Below are 19,898 nucleotides of genomic sequence, written 5' to 3'. Positions count from 1 at the left end.
ATCAGATATCATAATGGAGTAATAAAAGTACTAGGTGGCGTTCGCAGAGGCATCCACAAAATTGAGCGGAGTCATCAAGGGTTCATATTATATTGTTTTTGTCTTACTGCAGTAAAAACAGTATTTTTTCATGCATGCGCTGCGGGTCTAAAGTAGCATTTTTAATATTTAGGGAGTAAAAATCGTGTTTAGCCTCTATGGAGTAAAAATCAGCTGTTGTCAACTCAGTTGTAAATTTCGATTGTAAACGATTGCATGTATCGAAAATATGTATCGATTTGTGCTTCGTAATCATTTTAACATATTACAGTCTACAGTCTCTTCCCGTAGCATTTTAGCATTGCAGATACATTAATGCATTCCCAAACTCAACACTGCTCACCTTTACTACTTCCTTCACCACACCCTACGTCGTGGACCTGTTTCCCTCTCTTCCCATAGCATTTTAGGATTGCAGATACATTAATGTAATTGCCAAAGACAGTTCCCACACTCTGCGCTGTTAGCCTTACTACTTCCTTCACCATTTACTACGTCATTGGCCTGTTTCCTTCCTTTCTCATAGCATTTAAGTATTACAAATTCATTTATCCATCTGCTCAAACGGTTCCCCCACTCTGCACTGCCAGCCTTTACTACTTCCTTCACCACTTACGTCGTGGACCTGTATTCATCGCTTTCCATAGCATTTTAGTATTTTAGATACGTTAATCTAATTGCAACAAACATCCCCACTGTCCGTAATGCTAGACTTTACTACTTCTTTCACAATTTCCTATGTCTTGGGCATGCTTCCATCCCTTCTCATAGCATTTCAGCATTGCAGATACATTAAAACTGCTACAAACGGTTTCCAGTTCCCACACTCCACACTGCTCACCTTACTACTTCTTTCACCTGTTCCTACGTCGCGGATCTGTTTCCCTCTCTTCCCATAGCATTTTAAGATTGCAGATACCTGAATCTAATCGTCATAAACAGATCCCACACTCCGAACAGCTCGCCTTTACTACTTCCTTCGCCACTTCCCACATCGCGGACCCCTCCCTTTCCGTAGCATTTTAGGAATATAGAGACCTTAATCTAATCGTCATAAACAGTTTCCATACTCCAGACTGTTCACCTTTACTACTTCCTTAACCTCTTCATACATCACGAACCTCAAGCTAGTGTCGTCATTTGATTATAGTACCTGGGGACCGAGCTTTGCTCGGGGAAAATCATTAGTTCACTCTGAAAGCACCGTAGTATTGGAGATACATAAATTCACACATCTACATCCTACACAATTTCCTACGTCATGGATCTGTTTCCCTCCATTCCATTGCATTTAAAGATTGCAGATACCTTAATCTAATCGTCATAAACAGTTCCCACACTCCGGACTACTCGCCTTGACTACTTCCTTCACCACTTCCTACGTCGCGGACCTGTTTCCCTCCCTTCCCATAGCATTTTAGGATTGCAAATACCTTAATCTAATCGTCATAAACAGTTCCCACACTCCGGACAGCTCACCTTGACTACTTCCTTCATCACTTCCTACGTTGCGGACCTGTTTTCCTCCCTTCCCGTAGCATTTTAGGTTTACATTACATTTACATTTACATTTGTTGTCATGAGAGCCGAAGCCCCCTGACTGCTTACCCGGTACCTATCCTTCAGGACATACCCGGGCCCCATGATGTAGGCCGAAGCTTACGCATCAACCTTTAGCACATCATGGGCGGATGACTTAAGGTCATCAGGCTCGCCGGCTGCCGAAGCAGCCCCTCCGGAAAGAGGGATGCCCCTCAATCCTAACCAGGGATTCCGGCTGCTTGTTTAAGCGTCACTCCACCTGGGTTCCACTAGGTCGGAACCTAGAGGTCCATAGTAGAGCACCCGACGCATTTAGTGCAAGCAACACTCGGGACCTATCTAATCCCTGACAGGCAGAACCCGCCATCAATAGCCAGGAGGAAGGGGACCATCAGCACGCTGACGGGGGGAACCCCAACCTCCCATTTACACCGCTGCCCGATCGAGGCCTTACCCATTGCTGGGAAACCAGAGATAACCAGAGCGATAGATCCCCAGATACCCCTGGCGGGCTCGGACCCAGCACCCGATCTACTTCGTTTGCCCGTCAGACCCAACATCACTGCCAGGCCATCAGGGTTTCCCAAAAGGAGGCAGGTATAGAAGTGGGACCCACCCGGATGAACCTATCCACCAGAGGTGGCGACACCCTTGACTCAATTGAGGTTCCGGGAAGAACCCCCCACACTCAAGATAACCATACCGTCCGTGCTCAGAGACAGGGATTGGTTTGCATAAGTACCTACAAACCGTTGCCCTCACACTGCGGAAAGTTACGTTGCCCTTGAGTGTCCCCGTGAGCTGCGGGTACTTGCCCGCATTTTAGGTTTGCTGATACCATAATCTAATTGTCATAAACATTTCAAACAATCCGGACAACTCGCCTAGACTACTTCCTTCACCACTTCCTACGTCGCGGACCTATTTTCCTCCCTTTCCATAGCATTTTAGAATTGCAAATACCTTAATCTAATCGTCATAAACAGTCCCCACACTCCGGACAGCTCACCTTGACTACTTCCTTCATCACTTCCTACGTCGCGGACCTGTTTTCCTCCCTTCCCGTAGCATTTTAGGTTTGCTGATACCTTAATCTAATTGTCATAAACATTTCCAACACTACGGACAACTCGCCTAGACTACTTCCTTCACCACTTCCTACGTCGCGGACCTATTTTCCTCCCTTTCCATAGCATTTTAGGATTGCAAATACCTTAATCTAATCATCATAAACAGTTCCCACGCTCCAGACAGCTCGCCTTGACTACTTCCTTCACCACTTCTTACGTCACGGACCTGTTTCCCTCCCTTCCCATAGCATTTTAGGATTGCCCATACCCTTATCTAATCGCCATAAACAGTTCCCTCACTCCTGTCAGCTCGCCTTGACTACTTCCTTCACCACTTCCTACGTCGCGGACCTCTTTCCGTCCCTTCCCATAGCATTTTAGGATTGCCCATACCCTTATCTTATCGTCATAAACAGTTCCAACACTCCGGACAGCTCGCTTTGACTACTTCCTTCACCACTTCCTACGTCACGGGCCTGTTTCCCTCCCTTTCCCATAGCATTTTTGATTGCCCATACCCTTATCTAATCGTCATAATAGTTCCAACACTCCGGACAGCTCGCCTTGACTACTTCCTTCACCACTTCCTACGTCGCGGACCTGTTTCCCTCCCTTCCTATTGCACATAAAGATTGCAGATACCTTATTCTAATCGTCATAAAAAGTTCCCGCACTCCGGACTACTCGCCTTGACTACTTCCTTCACCACTTCCTACGTTGCGGACCTGTTTTCCTCCCTTCCCATAGCATTTTAGGATTGCAGATACCCTAATCTTATCGTCATAAACAGTCCCCACACTCCGGACTGCTCGCATTTACTACTTCCTTCATCACTTCCTACGTCACGGACCTGTTTCCCTCTATTCCCATAGCATTTTATGATTGCCGATTGCCTATACTACTTCCTACGTCACGGACCTGTTTCCTTCCCTTCCCATAGCATTTTAGGATTGCAGATACCTTAATGTATTCGTCATAAACATATCCTAGACTTCGCACTGCTACCCTTGACTGCAATGTATCGAGTAATCTTAAGTATAATCTTTGCTCAATATTAACAAGTGATGTTTTTCCTTTTGTACTGTATTTGTAATTTCCTAGTATACTGTGGGTAGTTGGCTTATTATGAGCACATGCTAAAACTTCAAATCTTTTGTTTACTTTTTACTTGTTATTTAATTCAGCCAACATGGTTACCTAGCAACCCATAAGACTAATGTTAAAAAAATGTGATTTTCAGTTTCATTTTTCTACGGATTCCTGAGAGACTTTTTTAACGCCATATAGATGTTGGCACTCACCGATATGGTCTTTATCACCATGCAAAATTTGAAAACGATTGATTCAGCCGTCTAGGAGGAGTTTGCGTATTACGAAATGCATAAAAGTCGACGTATAAGAGCTTCGCTCGCTTCGCTCGCTCCGCTCAATAAAAAACCATCTCATAACCACTATCAAGTGTCGAAATGCAGACACCAACCAACACATAATCAATAGGTAAACAGTCCATTAATTTATGCACAGTTATTAAACCGAACGTATTGCACTCTGACTGAATATCTGCTTACAGGAACACAAAATTACGTAATGGCTTGTTAACAAACTGATGACAAATAACATTAGCATAGCTAACAGACCGTGGTGCCCGTGCGGGCACGCGAACCGGGCATAAACTAGGTGTCGAACCTCCGTGGGCAATTAAAGAAACAAACTGCCCGGAAAATGGTGGCTTAGCGCCGAGCCGGGCAGTTTGTAGTTGAAATGTGATCAGGCAGCTGTATCCACATGAGTCCTTACAGTAGAGATTGAGCTATATACCGTGGTTTTGGGTTTATTGTTGTATCGTCGACATTTTAAGGTGTATACATTTTGTTTGTTGTCTTGAGATTTAAGAGGCTTGTGAATGAAGTTGAATCTTAATTGTTTATATAATTATTATAGTGAGAATATGTCTTATATCTTATAGATATTGAAACATAAGGAAATATTTTTTTTTATTTTGGAAAACATATTACTGTAGAGCATTGATTGATGAAAATAAATCGATTTACTGTACTACGAATAAAAAGGCTCAGTAAATTATTGTGAAACCTTGATTAATCTTTTAATTCGACTTGAATAAACATCTTTGATTACAAAGCAAAGCATATGGGCATGTAATAGAGTCTTTAGGCAATCTTACATTTTCCTTATGAATAAAATAAGGACTTTCAAAACACATTGTGCAAGACATCCTACCGACCGGTTCGTCATTGCTGAAGCACCCTTTACATAGGGTGTTCCAGACAAAACTTCTATCCTATCTCTACTTTTTGTGTGTTACCCCTGCGGCTGGATAAAATATTTAACTAAAAATGTAATGCATATGATTTTTTCTAGAAACATCGACGTTTCGTATTTGCCGCTTGCACAGGTCGTACTCAGGGCTGCGGTATCACTTTGAAGAAGTGCGTCCACCGACACCGACCCACCGCAGCGGAAACCATCTCTCTAATTGTGATTACTCTTCTATTCCGGGGATTTGAAAATCCCATCTGTGTGTAGCGTAAATTATTTTCATTCATGGGGACAGAGCTCAATGAACTACGTACGGAGGAAATGAGCGGTTGTTTCTATCTCTTGCGACAGATGATGGTTTGAGAATAAAATTGCTTGATTGCATGGATTATTTTTGTGTTTTTCTGCCGTCGCTGTTAAATAATATGATTTGTTGTAACACTGATTGAAACTTGAAATTTGTTGAATTTTTATGTTTAACTCGACTGAATCCTGATTTACTTTGTGTAATATTACCAATGTGTTTTTGGACAAAGAGAAATCTCCTAAATTACTTCATATAACGCTGTTTTTTTTTTTTTTTGTTCCAGACGAAAACAAAGGTATACTTATAAAACAATCACCTAAAAATTACAACCTTCAAATAGAACCAATACCGAGTTTACTTCAAGGCGAATATCTTACACCACTAACACTACTTGAGACTCATCTAAACTAGATGGCCCTAGTTTAATCCTACAAACATAACTATATCCAGCTCAACGTCAACTCTTAATCCCATATGGTCCTTATATCCCCATATTCTCGAGCACAATACGAGCACACACGCAGCTTCCAACCCAGAATGTTGTTTTTCTCCATTTGTTCCTCTACGAAACTAAATTTTAACTGACAAAGGCTTAAATCCGAGGTGACAAAAGAGTTGCAGCATGACTCTTTATTGAGTTATTGTAATTACAGTGTTGACTCCAGGGGTCTTGTTTGGCGGGGGCCCCTCTTTGTCCCCGTGTTTGGGGCCCGCCCCCGAGCCTTCTGGGGGCTAATCAGGGCCCGATTCAATTTTTGACTCCGTCCCCGGTAAGCCCGTCACACCTCGGCATTATCCGTGTAATTTGATGCAAATACAACGCAACAAGGCTAATAATAGCAAGGTGTGAACGGTAGTTCAAAGTAGCTGTGGGAATGCAAGACAAGAGAACCCCCACTGGTTCAGTAGAATTTTGTAAGGAATAATTTTACCTACATGTTTCTAAGGTCGTGTCAAGATATTATTCGGTAAGCTTTTGTTACAGAGTAATAGAAAAGCCGTGCACCACATTACTGTATTTCACTTAGAAACACAAACATAAACATATTTATTGGAGGAATTGATCTTTTATGAAGAAAAAATATAAAGGTAATTAATTGTCTTAGAGTTTGGGATTCTAAGGGACTTTCTTAGTAAAAATACCCTAGTCGCAAAAGGTTACAAGACAAATGCAAATCATACTTAAAATTTCATCATAATAGATCGCGTTGGTGTTGACGAAGGCTAAAATAAGAACGCAACTACAAATGACACGTCTACCTACTCTTAGTTGAATTAAGTAAGAAAATAAGCTAAGCTCGGTACGTTAACAACATTTTATAAGCTTTGAACACAAAGATGTACATTTTGTTACCGTTAAAGAAATTCAATTCCAACGACCTCTTCACATAATCACCTCAAACCACACCAAGATTAAATAAGTTATAAAAATCACCTAATCAAAAGGATACCACAGACTGTCAATTCCATATTCTCGCATTTGATAAAATAATCAAAGAAATGAAATACGTATAAAAACCGATGCGATTATGGCGAACCGAGGTGTGAATGGGAGTCGTTTGTTACGGAGTTCCCCAAGGCTGTCCTGTCGGGCCGCAACTCTTCACTGCACCGCTAATAGTGACCGCAACAGTGTGAATTGCACCGCAACCATCTGCTGGAAAAATTAAAACTGTCCGAACCAACTCTGTGTACATCGTGAGAAATATCTGACAAGATACGTGCGACTTGCAGTCGTAGAGGACAGGGGAACAAGTCAATTGAATCTAGAAGAACTTATTACGATTTAAAACTTAAGTCCTTATAACCACTGTTTGTTGCAGGCCGAAGTTTTACTCCTGGTATAATTCATTAAATTGCTCTTAAATCTTAAAATTTTGATTTTAAGTTTTCGAAATTTTCGAACACTTTGTGTGACATAAACAAACCCTGATGTTAATGACAATTAGGGTAACTTTCGAATTGGATTTAGCTGAGCTGTCACTACAGTCTGGTAAATACTGTAAATATTTATGGACAATGTCTTAGGTGTAAGTTCAATGGCAAAATCCTTTTGGAAGTCTAATCATTTAAGATCGAATCACTGTGATATATTTTTTACTTGATAAATAATTATAATCGCTACCATATAGGAGCAATAAAGTTACATTGCCTATTCTCAAATTAGCAGTCACTACTTTTATATAAAAAAAATTAATAATACGTGAAATATTAAAAACCAGAGTACCCTGAAATTTATATTTTACTAAGATTTTAGAAAAAAATAATTTCTGCCACGTAGTTGGTACAGTACTTTTTAATGTTTTTACTAAGGCTGAAAAAAACATTACTAAGGGTAAACAAAAATCATTCTTGTTTAAACTTATTGGAATTACGAGCACCACAGAGAACCCTGTTTTGCTTCAATTAACATAACATAATTTTAAATTGAAAAATACAAATTCCTTCCACTTAATCATAAACTAAATTGGCAACCCTAATCAACTTCCCAACCAAAGCGTAAGAGCTTACGAACATATAAAGCATCAACGTTTGCGATCGTATTTCAAAGATTTGTGATCGTCTGAGAAGCGTTCACATTAGGGCTATTTATGGGCTATCTGAGGGTTTAATATCAGAAGGGAGGTATTGAGCCCTTCAGCGAGCCCTGAGGTCCTTCCTGCAGCTAATGTACTGCCTTCATAACCTTCAGCCTTCATTGTGCCACAAACGTGGACGAAATATGGTTTATGGTGTGCGTGTTGCAAACTACGTTGAACGTAGCCATGGAGGCGACCAATGCGGTACACGTAATCGTAGTTTTAGTTGAATTAATCCTACCTAGGAATTTTTGTTTCTTTTAGCTACAGAATGGGCAAGTTCGTAGTCTTCAAATTATCAGTTTATTCCTCACATGGTTTGAGTGGCTTAAGTATTTTGCTAGTCCTCTAGAAAAAGGTGAAATTGTATCCTTTGATAACTGTTATAATTTTAGCAGTGGGTGATTATTACTGCAACGCCTTTAAGTACTAATGTTTAACATCACTGTCCTACAATTTTGAACAATTTTACAACAAAAAGTTGTAAGCACTCAGCAACTACCGTAGATACATAAATTAGCAAACAGTAACATGGACTACCGCATTAATGATGCATTGTTTTGAAATGTCTTTATACTTCGATTGTTTACAGAAATTAAACGAAACTCTAAAAAAAAATATAGCTCGAGGTACAAAGGCCTGTTTGGGGAATCACAGGCGAATCACAATAACTTAAATCAAGAAAGACTAAAGATTTCTTTTAGCCCTGAAAAAATGTATATTTTATTAAATACAAATTGGCATCACGCATTCAGTTAATGTATAAATCAAACTAGAGTTGAATAAGAAAAATAACTAATTCACCATCTAATGATATTTTTTATCGATTTTAACAATTAAAACATTATTAAGACATGATGACATTAAGAATAATGTCGACTAAACAATCGATTTGGCAGAGACTTTAAAATTTGTAAATGAAAACGGCCACCTCGTCTCCAACACAACTACTGACGGTGTCGCAAGCGGTGACAGATTTTTTAATCAGTTTTCTCGGACGATCAAAGACAAAGTGTTCGGATATTAAAAAGTGTCAATAAAAATTCACGATCGCAACGGCAAGCGTACAAACATCGGAACTTATTTAATAAAATAGCCGCAGACGAAACAAAACAGAACAAACTGACCTCAAACACGGGCGAGTTTAATTTGTACGTTTTTGAGCCGACTGTCAAAAGGGCAGTTCGGGGTGGGGCTGCGGCTACTTTGTTAGACTCTCCGTCTTTCATTGCTCGACTATTGTTTATTATTTTTTTAATATCGCCGATCTGCCCTTTGGTGACGACTGACGACCCTTTGGCAGATGTTTTTTTCTACAGACCGATTTGAGCGAAATTACAGCCCTTCCGGTGTGGAGAAAATTTACAAGGGCAATTTTGACGATTGCTGATGCTGGCTGGAAGGTTGTTATGATGTATTGCAGAAGGCAACTAGCGGGGGTATATACTAAAAGAGTTATTGTCATTCCTACCTATATGTAGCACGATTTTTGTTTCATAACTTCTTTTGAACATTTATATACCTCTGGTCATATCAAACAACTTTACTACGACAAGTCTCATACAATATAGTGAAAGTTATATGAACGTGGTGGTCATGTTATTTTATTTTTAATTGCCTTGGGAAAATGTTGGTAAATGTTAGTTCTACGAGAACTATTAATTATAATTCGTAGACCTACCTCTCTGTAGAAAGGTTTTAGTTTGGTTACCTCTTTTGAACTACCTGTCGCAACTTCTAGTTCTACTGCCCTCTAGCAATCACTAACACTAATTTATTCCAATGTAGAATAAACGGAATCCAACTGATTAGACTGAATAGTGATTGACTTGATTTTTTTAATTCAAAAAGGGATTGGCAACATTGCAACCACGCGTCCAAGTCAAGTGCGTAAAAGCTATCAAACGAAGCAAGAGCCGTTTTAAGACAAGGATGAACTAAATGTTAAACTACGGAACCTGAACGGGAACCCAATATATCACTTTTGGATTCACTTCAAGCTGGAGATCCGGAAAGGTTGATACGTGGAATCGGCCTTTAAGAACCTCCATACATTTACTGCCTTTTTATGGACAAGATCAAAGCTTTCTAATATAGATGAGATATAAGAATATTACCTGGCCATCGTCGACGGCTGCGGACAGCGCGTTGTGAAGGACTAGAGGATCGTCTATCCCAGGATGGGATTGGCCCAGGACATCCGACCTGCGGACGCCGTACTCGGTCCGTCTCTGCCCGTCGTACGGAAACGAGGCGTGCATATTCGTCTGTAACATACAACATACTAAGGTCAAACATCTGTTAAAGATAAACCATACACAATCATGTTTGTACAATTTGTGTAAAGTTGAATTTCGAAAAGGTCCCTTTTTCCTGGACACACTGTCTCCGGTTACCTCCCGCTATCTCCGCGTCCCCATATCTCCGTGTACCGCTATCTCCGAATTTCAGAGTGACCCCTATAATCCTTGGTTACTTCCTGCTTTTAGACTTTCCAAACCTAACCTAACCTAACTTAACTTAACTTAACCTAACCTAACCTAACCTAACCTAACCTAACCTAACCTGACCTAACCTAACCTAACCCACGGGTTAAATTGTCATCAAATCTTCCATCCACGGGGCTTCGCAGCCGTGGATGCAATGACAGCTAACAACGCAGTCAGTGACTGGATTATAAGGGTCACTCAAGAATTCGGAGATAGCGGGACAGATTTGGGTTCGGAGATATCGGAACGCGGAGATAGTGGGAGCACACGCTGTCTCCTACCTCTTTCATAGCAATCACTAATTGACAGATTTGGAACTACAGATTCATACATCAATCTCTTAAGGTTCTCTGGAGATTAAAAAATTTAGGATAGATTAAACCTCCATTTTATGTTTTATCCTCGTGAACATTGTGAAATGTATGTATAATGTGTGTAAACTGATACAATAGTCCCAATTCAACATGTGCCCTCACCTAATTTTCTATTTAGAATTCCCCACACAAACCACTAAATGACTGATTTTTAATGTTTGTAGTTTCATAAAATTATACAATTCCATGGGTAAAATGTTAAGGGTGGTTTATTAGCTGGAAAAACTTAGTTCTTAGCCATACAATTACCGATAGTGTGTTTTATTCTACAACACAATTTGTTGTATTTGTTGAATTTGTAGCATTTATTGTATTCTACGACAAATGCTACGTCATTCCTTGAAAATTTAAAACACACGAAACTAAAGTTTTAAAACACTAGTAAGGCTATAATACATCAATTTTTTTTTAATCCTAACAAAAATCAATCTTCATAACTTATACACAGATGCAGACATTTCCGATTCAAAATTATGTACAAAATATGCCAATAACGTAAAATTAAAAGAAGAAAATTTAATTACTCAAATACATCGGCCGCATAAGGGACCGTTATTATCAGAGGGGTCAGGGGGGAGGGGACGGTCAGTAAAGGGGCAGTGACTTACAAGGCAATGAGCTTTTTGAAAATCCTTGCCGATGCGTCTTTAATAGCAAAAGTTGCCTTCATTTAGACTATGTGAGAATTCTCGCTGTTATGTCAGGAATGTTTTCTGCCGAATATTTTGCCTCCCCCTTGTGCGCGAGCAATATTTTGCATTGTTTCTTTGCTACCCCTCCCCCTCCAAAAGCCTGGGGGCTGCGACTGTGACGTAGAACTGCCGAAAATGCGTCAACTACCAGGGTTCTCTGGGTTATTGGGACAGTGATTTTTGGCTGTGAATTGCCAAATATTATACTAATTCTTAAAAGATTGACTTTATTTGATTTTTATATATATATCACTATTTAATTTACGTGATTTACTCAATTGGCGTTTTGGTATATCTTGGGAATCGGTCCAAAGATCAGGTCCTCTTGCTTACTAACATCATTAATTGATAGCACAATAACCAACGATATTAGGCTATGAAATAATATTTAGAAAAACTATGATCATTTCTTAAAATGAATTACAATACTGTAAACCCATAGTAGTTGTAATACCGTAGTTTATTATAAGATTTTATCTGATAAACAATGCTTGTTAAATATTAGCTAATTGGTTGATTTTATTATTATTTGGGTGTGTTGCTATTCTAATGTTTGCGTTTTTGCTTCGTTGCGAAGGAACGAGTTCCATCGCCAACATATCCACATAATTCTGAGGGGAAATAGGAAAGCTAATACCTTTATGATTCTTTTCAAGCAATTCTTAGTCTTAATTATAATGAAGATATTAATATAGATTATAACGAGAGATTATTTAGAGTTTTTAAATTTAAACGTGGTTAAAAAAGGGAATGATATAAGAAGCAACATTTTAATAATAAGTTTGCCGTACTTTGCCACAGTTATTGCATAAACTATCATTACAAAAACACGCGGTTGGACAACGTCTTCAATACAATATGTTTTATTTCCCTGAGTTAGCTATACTTTTTAATGTTTTAAGAAGTTAAATGCCACCATGGCTATATTCAAGATTCTAATATTCTAAGTTTATTCTTATTCCGATAGGGTAAACAAAAACTAAAATAAAAATTAAACAGTTGGACATATCTCAAAATCCTCAAAAAGTAGACGATTTATAAATGGTAAGTTTAGTTGTCATAAAAAACAAAGACCCAAAAATATCTTGCAAAGTTCGCAGAGGTTTAAGAGTATTTTAAAGTACTTGGAACAATTTTCCTCAACATTAAATAAAAGAGTAAGCTCAATTATAACAAAACATATTAACAGAAAATTTCTAAATAAAATCATAGTTTAGTCCGATATAGAATGAATATAAAATGTCTTATAAATTGTTGCATGTATTTTGTAAAACTCGTTCATTTAATTGCGCAAACAAAATTCTGTTAATCAGTGAATCGTGCAACTTCTAACTTGGCAAACTTTGCTGATTTACGTCAGTTATAAAGCCAAATAATTGAAAATTATACATTTTACCTCTATTAAAATAATGTGCAATGCTGTTAAATATGTAAAACACACATTGATATGTCAGCAATTCAGAATCTCTTGAATGTACCGGTACAGTATTAATTAATTTACTACATCCACTCCTGCAGGCGATGACACAACGTGTATATAAATTACCAAACATCAAAGGAATTCAAGACAACTTTGTTAAAACCGTGTGATAGAAATATTCAGAAAGAATGCGCAAACAGTTCACTGTGCTGTGTGTGTTTAATTTATGAAGTGGCTTAAAGAAGGGATATTTATTACAAAATACAAGTCCTCAAATGTTGTTCATGTAAAAATTCTTTATTTTAACTCTAATTAGTTGGATATTAATTGAATGATAAAACCAGATCCTGATCCTAATAAGAAAAACAGTAAATGTTTGTGGTCAGAATCAGTTTTACTGTTTTAAATGTTTAAAATCTTGATTTTTTTTAAATTGTGAAAACCCAACAATATTAAGAACGACACAACATTACAGTAAGTTGTTTCTGCAAAAATTACAAGCATGTCAGCATGTCAAGTGTAAAGAAAGCAAACAAACATCTACTCAAGTGGTTAGAATTTGAATAGGGTCAAGCATGTTATATTTCATATAAGCTTTAAGGTTCTTCTATAAATGTTTAGGAATAATTCATATTCTCTGTATCAATAAAGACGTAGGCACTGTAACCTTCCACAATGCACATCTAACAACCTAACGAAATTGAACACGTTAGGAATCGACAGGTTAAGTTTAGCCTTAATATAAAGAAGTGTCTACTACAAACTCCAGGACTTATTTCAAACATGACTTATTTATTCAGGAGTAGTTTGTATCTTTATGCCTATGTATCTTTCGCTGTCACATCCATGATTCTAAGTAGGACATTACAGACACAAGTACCAGAACTAAAATAATATTTAAATTTGAGTATCTTCTAAGTCCACTCACCACATGCAGGTCAGAGTCCGACCTCCTGAGGACGTCGTGGCGGCCGGCGGCGGCAGTCAGCTGATTGTAGTGGTGGGCAGCCGCCTGGGCCGTCTGATGAAGGGTGTTCAGGGTCTGACTGTAAGGGTCGGCGAGGTAGTCCATGGCGGCGGGCGACCCGGTGGCGGAGGGTTGATGCTGGTGGTGGTGGGATGGCGGGAACGGCGGCGGGAAGTAAGGAGGTTGGAAGTCCGTGTGTTGGTGAGGCCCGGACATGGAGTTGGAGGGTGTGGAGTTGGTGGGAGTGTTGCGGTGGTGGTGGTGATGATGGTGCGAAGGGCTGAAGGGCGAAGACCCTCCACCTCCGCCAGACCCGATGGACGCGATGGTCCCATGGCCCGTCAGCCGATCCTGCAACAGAAGAAGAGGTTGTAGAAGTCGAACGAATCATGTACCTTTACAAGGCATGTCAATGGTTTGATTGTTTGAGGTTTTACCTAAGCAATCTTGACACCTAGAAGCATCAGTCCAAAATTTGATAAAGATAAGGGTATGGCAAACATATAATCAGTAGTAGGTGGTTCTAAAACGTTTTTACACCGCGTTTCAGGGTGCATCCATCCATCATCCAAGGATATATGAACGCTGATTTGAAAATATATCTAACGATTGCTCTGTTGAATTGTAGATTACCTTATACGTAGATAGACTATTGTAACACAACCCAAACGTTGGTAACTGTTTCTGTCATCGCTACGGCACCATCATCAATGAATTTTACAATACATTTTGAACAAAGAATTTGATTTTGATACAGTATTTAGACTTCTGAAAATCCCTGAATATAGACTTTGAGTTGGCTAAGGCATTCTAGAGAAACACATGTCGACGAATAAAGCCTTCGGCATCAAAGTTCCCCTCGCTCTTACCTAAAAAAACACCTTGTCCCTCAAGTTAAACCCTTGGATGGTTACCCGAAATAATAGATAGATAGCAAATACGTTTAGTTTCATTATTGTAACAAACAGATTTCATAATTAGGACGTGCCATGTGCCAAAAGATGCATTTGCACTATCAATTGTTCTTCTAGAAAATCAAATGTTGACCTTAAACAAGTTGTTTAGGTTTTGAGTTGCAATAATATAATTCAAAGAATTATCCCCTTTATGTGTTGTGTTGTAAGTGAATTTAGGACTTCCTAAAACTACTTCCTTGATTGGAAAATAATACTTTCTGTGGATGCAACGTGTCTAGAAGATTGTCGGAACCTCGACTTTCACGTGAACGATCTTAATTAATCCTCCTACACAAGAAAACTTACTCAAACAATATTTCTGCTAAGTTGATCGAAACACCTAATTAAAGACTCAGTCCAATCAATCATACAATCTTACAAATCAGGTTGTAATCTATTCGGTACTTCAGTATTAAACGGAGGCCACATTTTGTCAGCGCGCTGCGGCGGTTATGTTAGGTTGGGTTATCGTAAATATTATGTGTGTAGGACTTTCCTCGCTTCGTTATGAATCGAACGATACTTTCTATTATGATAACCCAACCTAACATAACCGCCGCAGCGCGCTGACAAAATGTGGCCTCCGTTTAATACTGAAGTACCATCTATTCTGCTAAACGAATGCGCTGCAAGTTGTCAAACGTCCAAGTTAGGAAAAACATAACGTAAACCCCATCCCAGTATATACCTATTGTTAAAAATCTAATGGGGATTTTATGTGATTCAAAACGGGAAAGGTTGTTATCAAAACAATCAACATTGTGGAGAGCAAGTCGAAGATGTTTACTGGGAAGATGCAGGTGAAACAACACCGGCCCGAGAACCGACCCTTGAGGTATCCCGTGTTGATGTGCCACTGTACAGCCAACCAGATCAATTACCTTAAGCGTTTCGAAACCAATCAGGGCTATTAACGTGGGCTGTGATTGTTGCATCTTACTCCGTAAATATCATCAGGGTTTTAACTAAACGTTGGACAGTCATAATCGAACAAACCTTTGGTTAAAAGCCCAACTTGACCCTTGACCAACAATGATTTTAGCGATCATTGCGGGTTTCGGGCATGAACGGAAAGTGGTAGAATTTAATTTAGCTAAGCAAATTTTGCTCGGTAATGTAATGGATGATTTTCATCCGGATACATGAAAATGCAAGGATATGTTATACCATAACGGTGTGTACAATTGTACCAATAGGTGTGAGTGCGTGTTCTTAGTTAAATTCAAACTCATAAATTAGCTCTCGGGCTAAAAAGAGAGTACAATGCTTAAAACAAATATAGAACGCATACCTACTGAAAATTTAGTACAGTATCATTGTTTTATCACAGGGAATAATGAAAAGCCTTATACCGATTTTGAAACATTAAATATATTTATAATTATGCTAACGTTTATTTTTTTTACTAAAATAAATATGGTAGGGCAGTTAATTTCGTTGAAAGTTTTTTTAGTTATTGTTTTTACCACGACACCACTACCTACAAAAATAAGGAAAACTTGCAATATCAACTTTCACTGTCAGTGCCTGTTTTAATTTGCATTACAAGATAGCAGTCAATATTGAGGTATACCAATATGTGTTTTCTAACAAAAAAACACATTTAGCTCAACACAAATACTTAGTCACAACCGAAAACTAATAATCCAAAAAATAAGACGCTGAAGAAACTGAGGAATTTAAAGCGACGGCAAAATTGAAGGTTTCAGATTCCCGGCTGGGATCGATAAGTTACTTTAAGGGCGGTTTTTACAAGACACTCGACGACCCAGTTATGATATGGGGAAATACGAGCACGGACATAGCAGAGGCCTTATTATAGTAGAAAAATTACGTTCATGAATATAATATGAGATATTCCAAACAGATCGCCCGGATTCCTACCTGATGAGAAGATTGGCTCCAGTGGCTGCAATTAACATAGATGATTACACAGCCGCACGCGGTCCATCCTCTCCATTTGTCCTAGACTGATTTTATCATTCTCTTTTTTCATGTTTTTTACACTATTGTCTAGGATTTGTAGTGGATAATGGCGTTAAGGGTTAAATAGTGTAGTTTTGCTATGGACCTCAGGTTAGGTATGTAATGGAATGGTGAATAAATTGATTTTTATGTACGGGGTATATTCTTATTGTTGATTATCAGGTGTGTTCTCGTCCATATCGCGGTTGTGATTAAATTAATAAAGGGTGGCGACCCTTTAAACAAGCTAAGCCGAAAAAAGTCGCATGAGTGTTGAAGTTTTCGAAATCTAAATTAGCGGTTGAAAATCATATTTCCATTTCGTCTTATTTGAAAATTAAATTTTAACGGAAAGATGACATCCTCTACAAATCAATACTCTTACTTTTTGCTGAGGCTACAAAAAATAATAGAAAATTTATGTGTTATGATTTGCTCTGATGTTTTGACAGATTGAAGACTTTTCTCTCAATACCACTAGCCCAGAGTTTTAAGTGCTCTCTTCCCACTGAATATGGCAGGGGCGTATATCTTAGACAATACAATTAGCTATTTAAAGTAGGTACTAAACACCAACTAAAATATTATAATTGACTAAACTGTGATGTATCTATGTTCCTGAAAACGGAGGAACGTACTAATGTGTCTACTAAACGCCTTCCAAACTTAGGAATTACTTTGGCGAAAAAAGAAAAAAACACTGATGAACTCAAAATCATCCAAACCCAAAATCAGAAGGTATTACCACAGTACTCGTACTTTGAAACAAATTGATCACTGTAAAATCGATGTTATGCCATAAAATTACACTGGAAGCAGAGGAACAGCGATTTAAGTGGGTTGAAATTATTACGAACCGAGATGAAAGAAATAAATACAGCTGTGAGGTGGCGATAGACAGACAGACAGAGAAACTATCCATTAGGTATAATAAGCCGCCTGGCTCGAGGCTAAAGTGAGGCCAATCTAGCCTCGCTCGGGGCCCGCACACGCCGCGCCGTAACGTCTCCGCATGTAAAATTTGTTTAATATCTCTGAGAGGTTTTTGAATCTTTGTTGCGCGATAAAATGATACGGTAGTTGACATGAAATGTGCTTTAGTGATAATTAGTTGATTTAGATAACTATCATGTAATACTTATCGTAATTTCGAAAGAAAATTTGATAAATTTTACTCCTAAATAGATTTATGCTTTAAAATTTAAAATTGGGGCTTTCGAGGGCTGCAATCGTTTTCAAAAATAAATATTTTATTTTTAGTACAATGATTATTCATAAAATGCTCTCTTTGCACTATTGTCCTAATGAATCACCTGAAGACCATTCTGAGGTATAGTTTTAGAAGATATAGAGAGTATTTTAATTTTTTACCATTAAAACATTTAAACCAAATGAAAAAACAAAACATGCTCATACTCTTCAATTGGAGATCCTCGCACTATCCGTGTGTCCAAATAGTTAAGTTGACACTGTTGCATTTACTCTAAGAAGAGAAAATAATTTAGTCAACATCAGTGCAATTAAACGTAACCCAGTATAAACACTAAACAGGCACATACAAAACTGATTTTACAATAGGACGAAGGTTAAGGTATCCAAAGGTAAGATTTTGACATTGGGATTACTTTTGAATCATTCGCTGTTTTAACTTCACATTAGATCGTCTTTAAATACTATAATTTGCAAATGCTTTGCAAAACATCACATGCAATAGCGAACACTGTCAAAATACAACTCCACACTTCTGCAATATTAAGCAAATGAATGTTGTATTAAACTTTTACATTTTCAAATTTCAATTGTAAAACAGCTCCAAACAGCAAACAGCCCTCTCTCGGGGCGTAGCATGTCTCGGAAATGATTGAGGGGAGCGCCCCAACGTCCGGTTTAGATTTTGAGCAAGTTTGGGGCGTTAAATCGCCTAAACTGACGCGTCTGCACTAGTCAATCACCTGTAGTCAATGTCACGTGGAAAATATGTTCTTTAAAGAATTGGTTACATAAAGTTATAGTAGCTATTGTATTAGGCTATTACACGAGCTATTCTTACTGTATCATACCGGATAAGACGTCTTCCGATTCCGGCTCACACAAATGTATAATTAATTGTATAAATAACATTTCAAATACGTGTTGATGCTTTTATTTGAATATGATCAAATAAGTCCTCCAACACTACTTGAAACAGTTAAACTAATTCTGTAAAGATTTACAAGAAGTTGCAGTACACAATGAATGCATAAGATGATCCAATGATTATCGATGTATTGTATGTACGATCACTGGTCAGACCCATTCGACGAGAGAATCAAAGTGGCGTACCTGATTGATATGCTTTATGATTTTGCGTTATTTTTCAAATTCAATAGAAATTAAAATGCTGACTTATCGGTTTCATCATTCCTTGTTAAAATACAGCAAGTATCGCGGTTTAAATGTCTAGAAGAAAAAAAACATTCAATTATTTCTTTGACACACAATATTTACGCAAAAATAAATACAAAGTTATCAAGAAAAAGGTGACTTTAAAAATGTGTGTTGAACGTTCCATTTTAACAATTTTCCAGTCCACTTGTTATAATAATTCAGTGTAATCCGATTTACGTTATACAATCTTTTCAAGTGTGAAATTGGTGCACTAAGTGAAAAACTAACACAAACTCAACTATAATCTAAATTTAACTCTGTTAAATTGATATTTAATAAAAAAGGAACATACATTTTAGTAAAGAAACTTTAAAAACAACTGGATAGTCTAATACTGTATATTTTAACAACGTGGCCACCTAATAGAACTTAACTGGTGACGTTCTTGGTTTAATTATACAATTCGCAACATACTGTAAGAACAACATTTTACATTCTAGCGTTGACCATTGATACAACTAGACATTCCATCCACATGTTAACGTTGTCCCCAGTTCAAAAAAATCTAAATCGTCGTAGTTAATGTGAGCAGATTGAGATTGGTAGATAGATTGCGCTGATCTAATCTACTATTTCCTGTTGAGTTCACACACTTTTTACAATGTCAAACTATGACTTATTGTGCGCTATGTTATGACCAATCAACTTGGTAAAATAAATACGGTAGAAAATATCATTTTAAGTTGTTATAAAAAGAATGTCAGAAGACGGAATTTGCTTACATACAATTGCACCAACTTTAAATTGAAAAAATTCAAGAATTCTTTAGTCAATGCCTGTATACTATTCACATT

At 38.0% G+C, this 19,898-nt stretch overlaps 1 protein-coding gene across 2 annotated transcripts in view; it reads right to left on the bottom strand.

Annotated features, from left to right (window-relative positions):
• Positions 1–19,898, bottom strand: part of LOC129004841 (transcription factor AP-2-epsilon-like) — a 114,365-nt gene that overhangs the window by 28,912 nt on the left and 65,555 nt on the right. For both annotated transcript variants that reach the window (XM_054433498.1, XM_054433497.1), the window contains 2 exons: positions 13,718–14,107; positions 9,932–10,081 (listed from right to left, as the gene is read on the bottom strand). In XM_054433498.1, the coding sequence (XP_054289473.1) occupies positions 9,932–10,081; positions 13,718–14,107 (540 nt within the window). The remainder of the gene's footprint in view (positions 1–9,931; positions 10,082–13,717; positions 14,108–19,898) is intronic.

Source organism: Macrosteles quadrilineatus, unplaced genomic scaffold, assembly GCF_028750875.1.
Source record: "Macrosteles quadrilineatus isolate MER2022 unplaced genomic scaffold, UCM_ALF_1.0 Scaffold_11__1_contigs__length_5352618, whole genome shotgun sequence".
In the NCBI taxonomy this organism is placed as follows: Eukaryota; Metazoa; Arthropoda; class Insecta; order Hemiptera; family Cicadellidae; genus Macrosteles; species Macrosteles quadrilineatus.
Note: the sequence above shows the minus strand (reverse complement) of the source record. Positions and strands in the feature narration are given on the sequence as shown.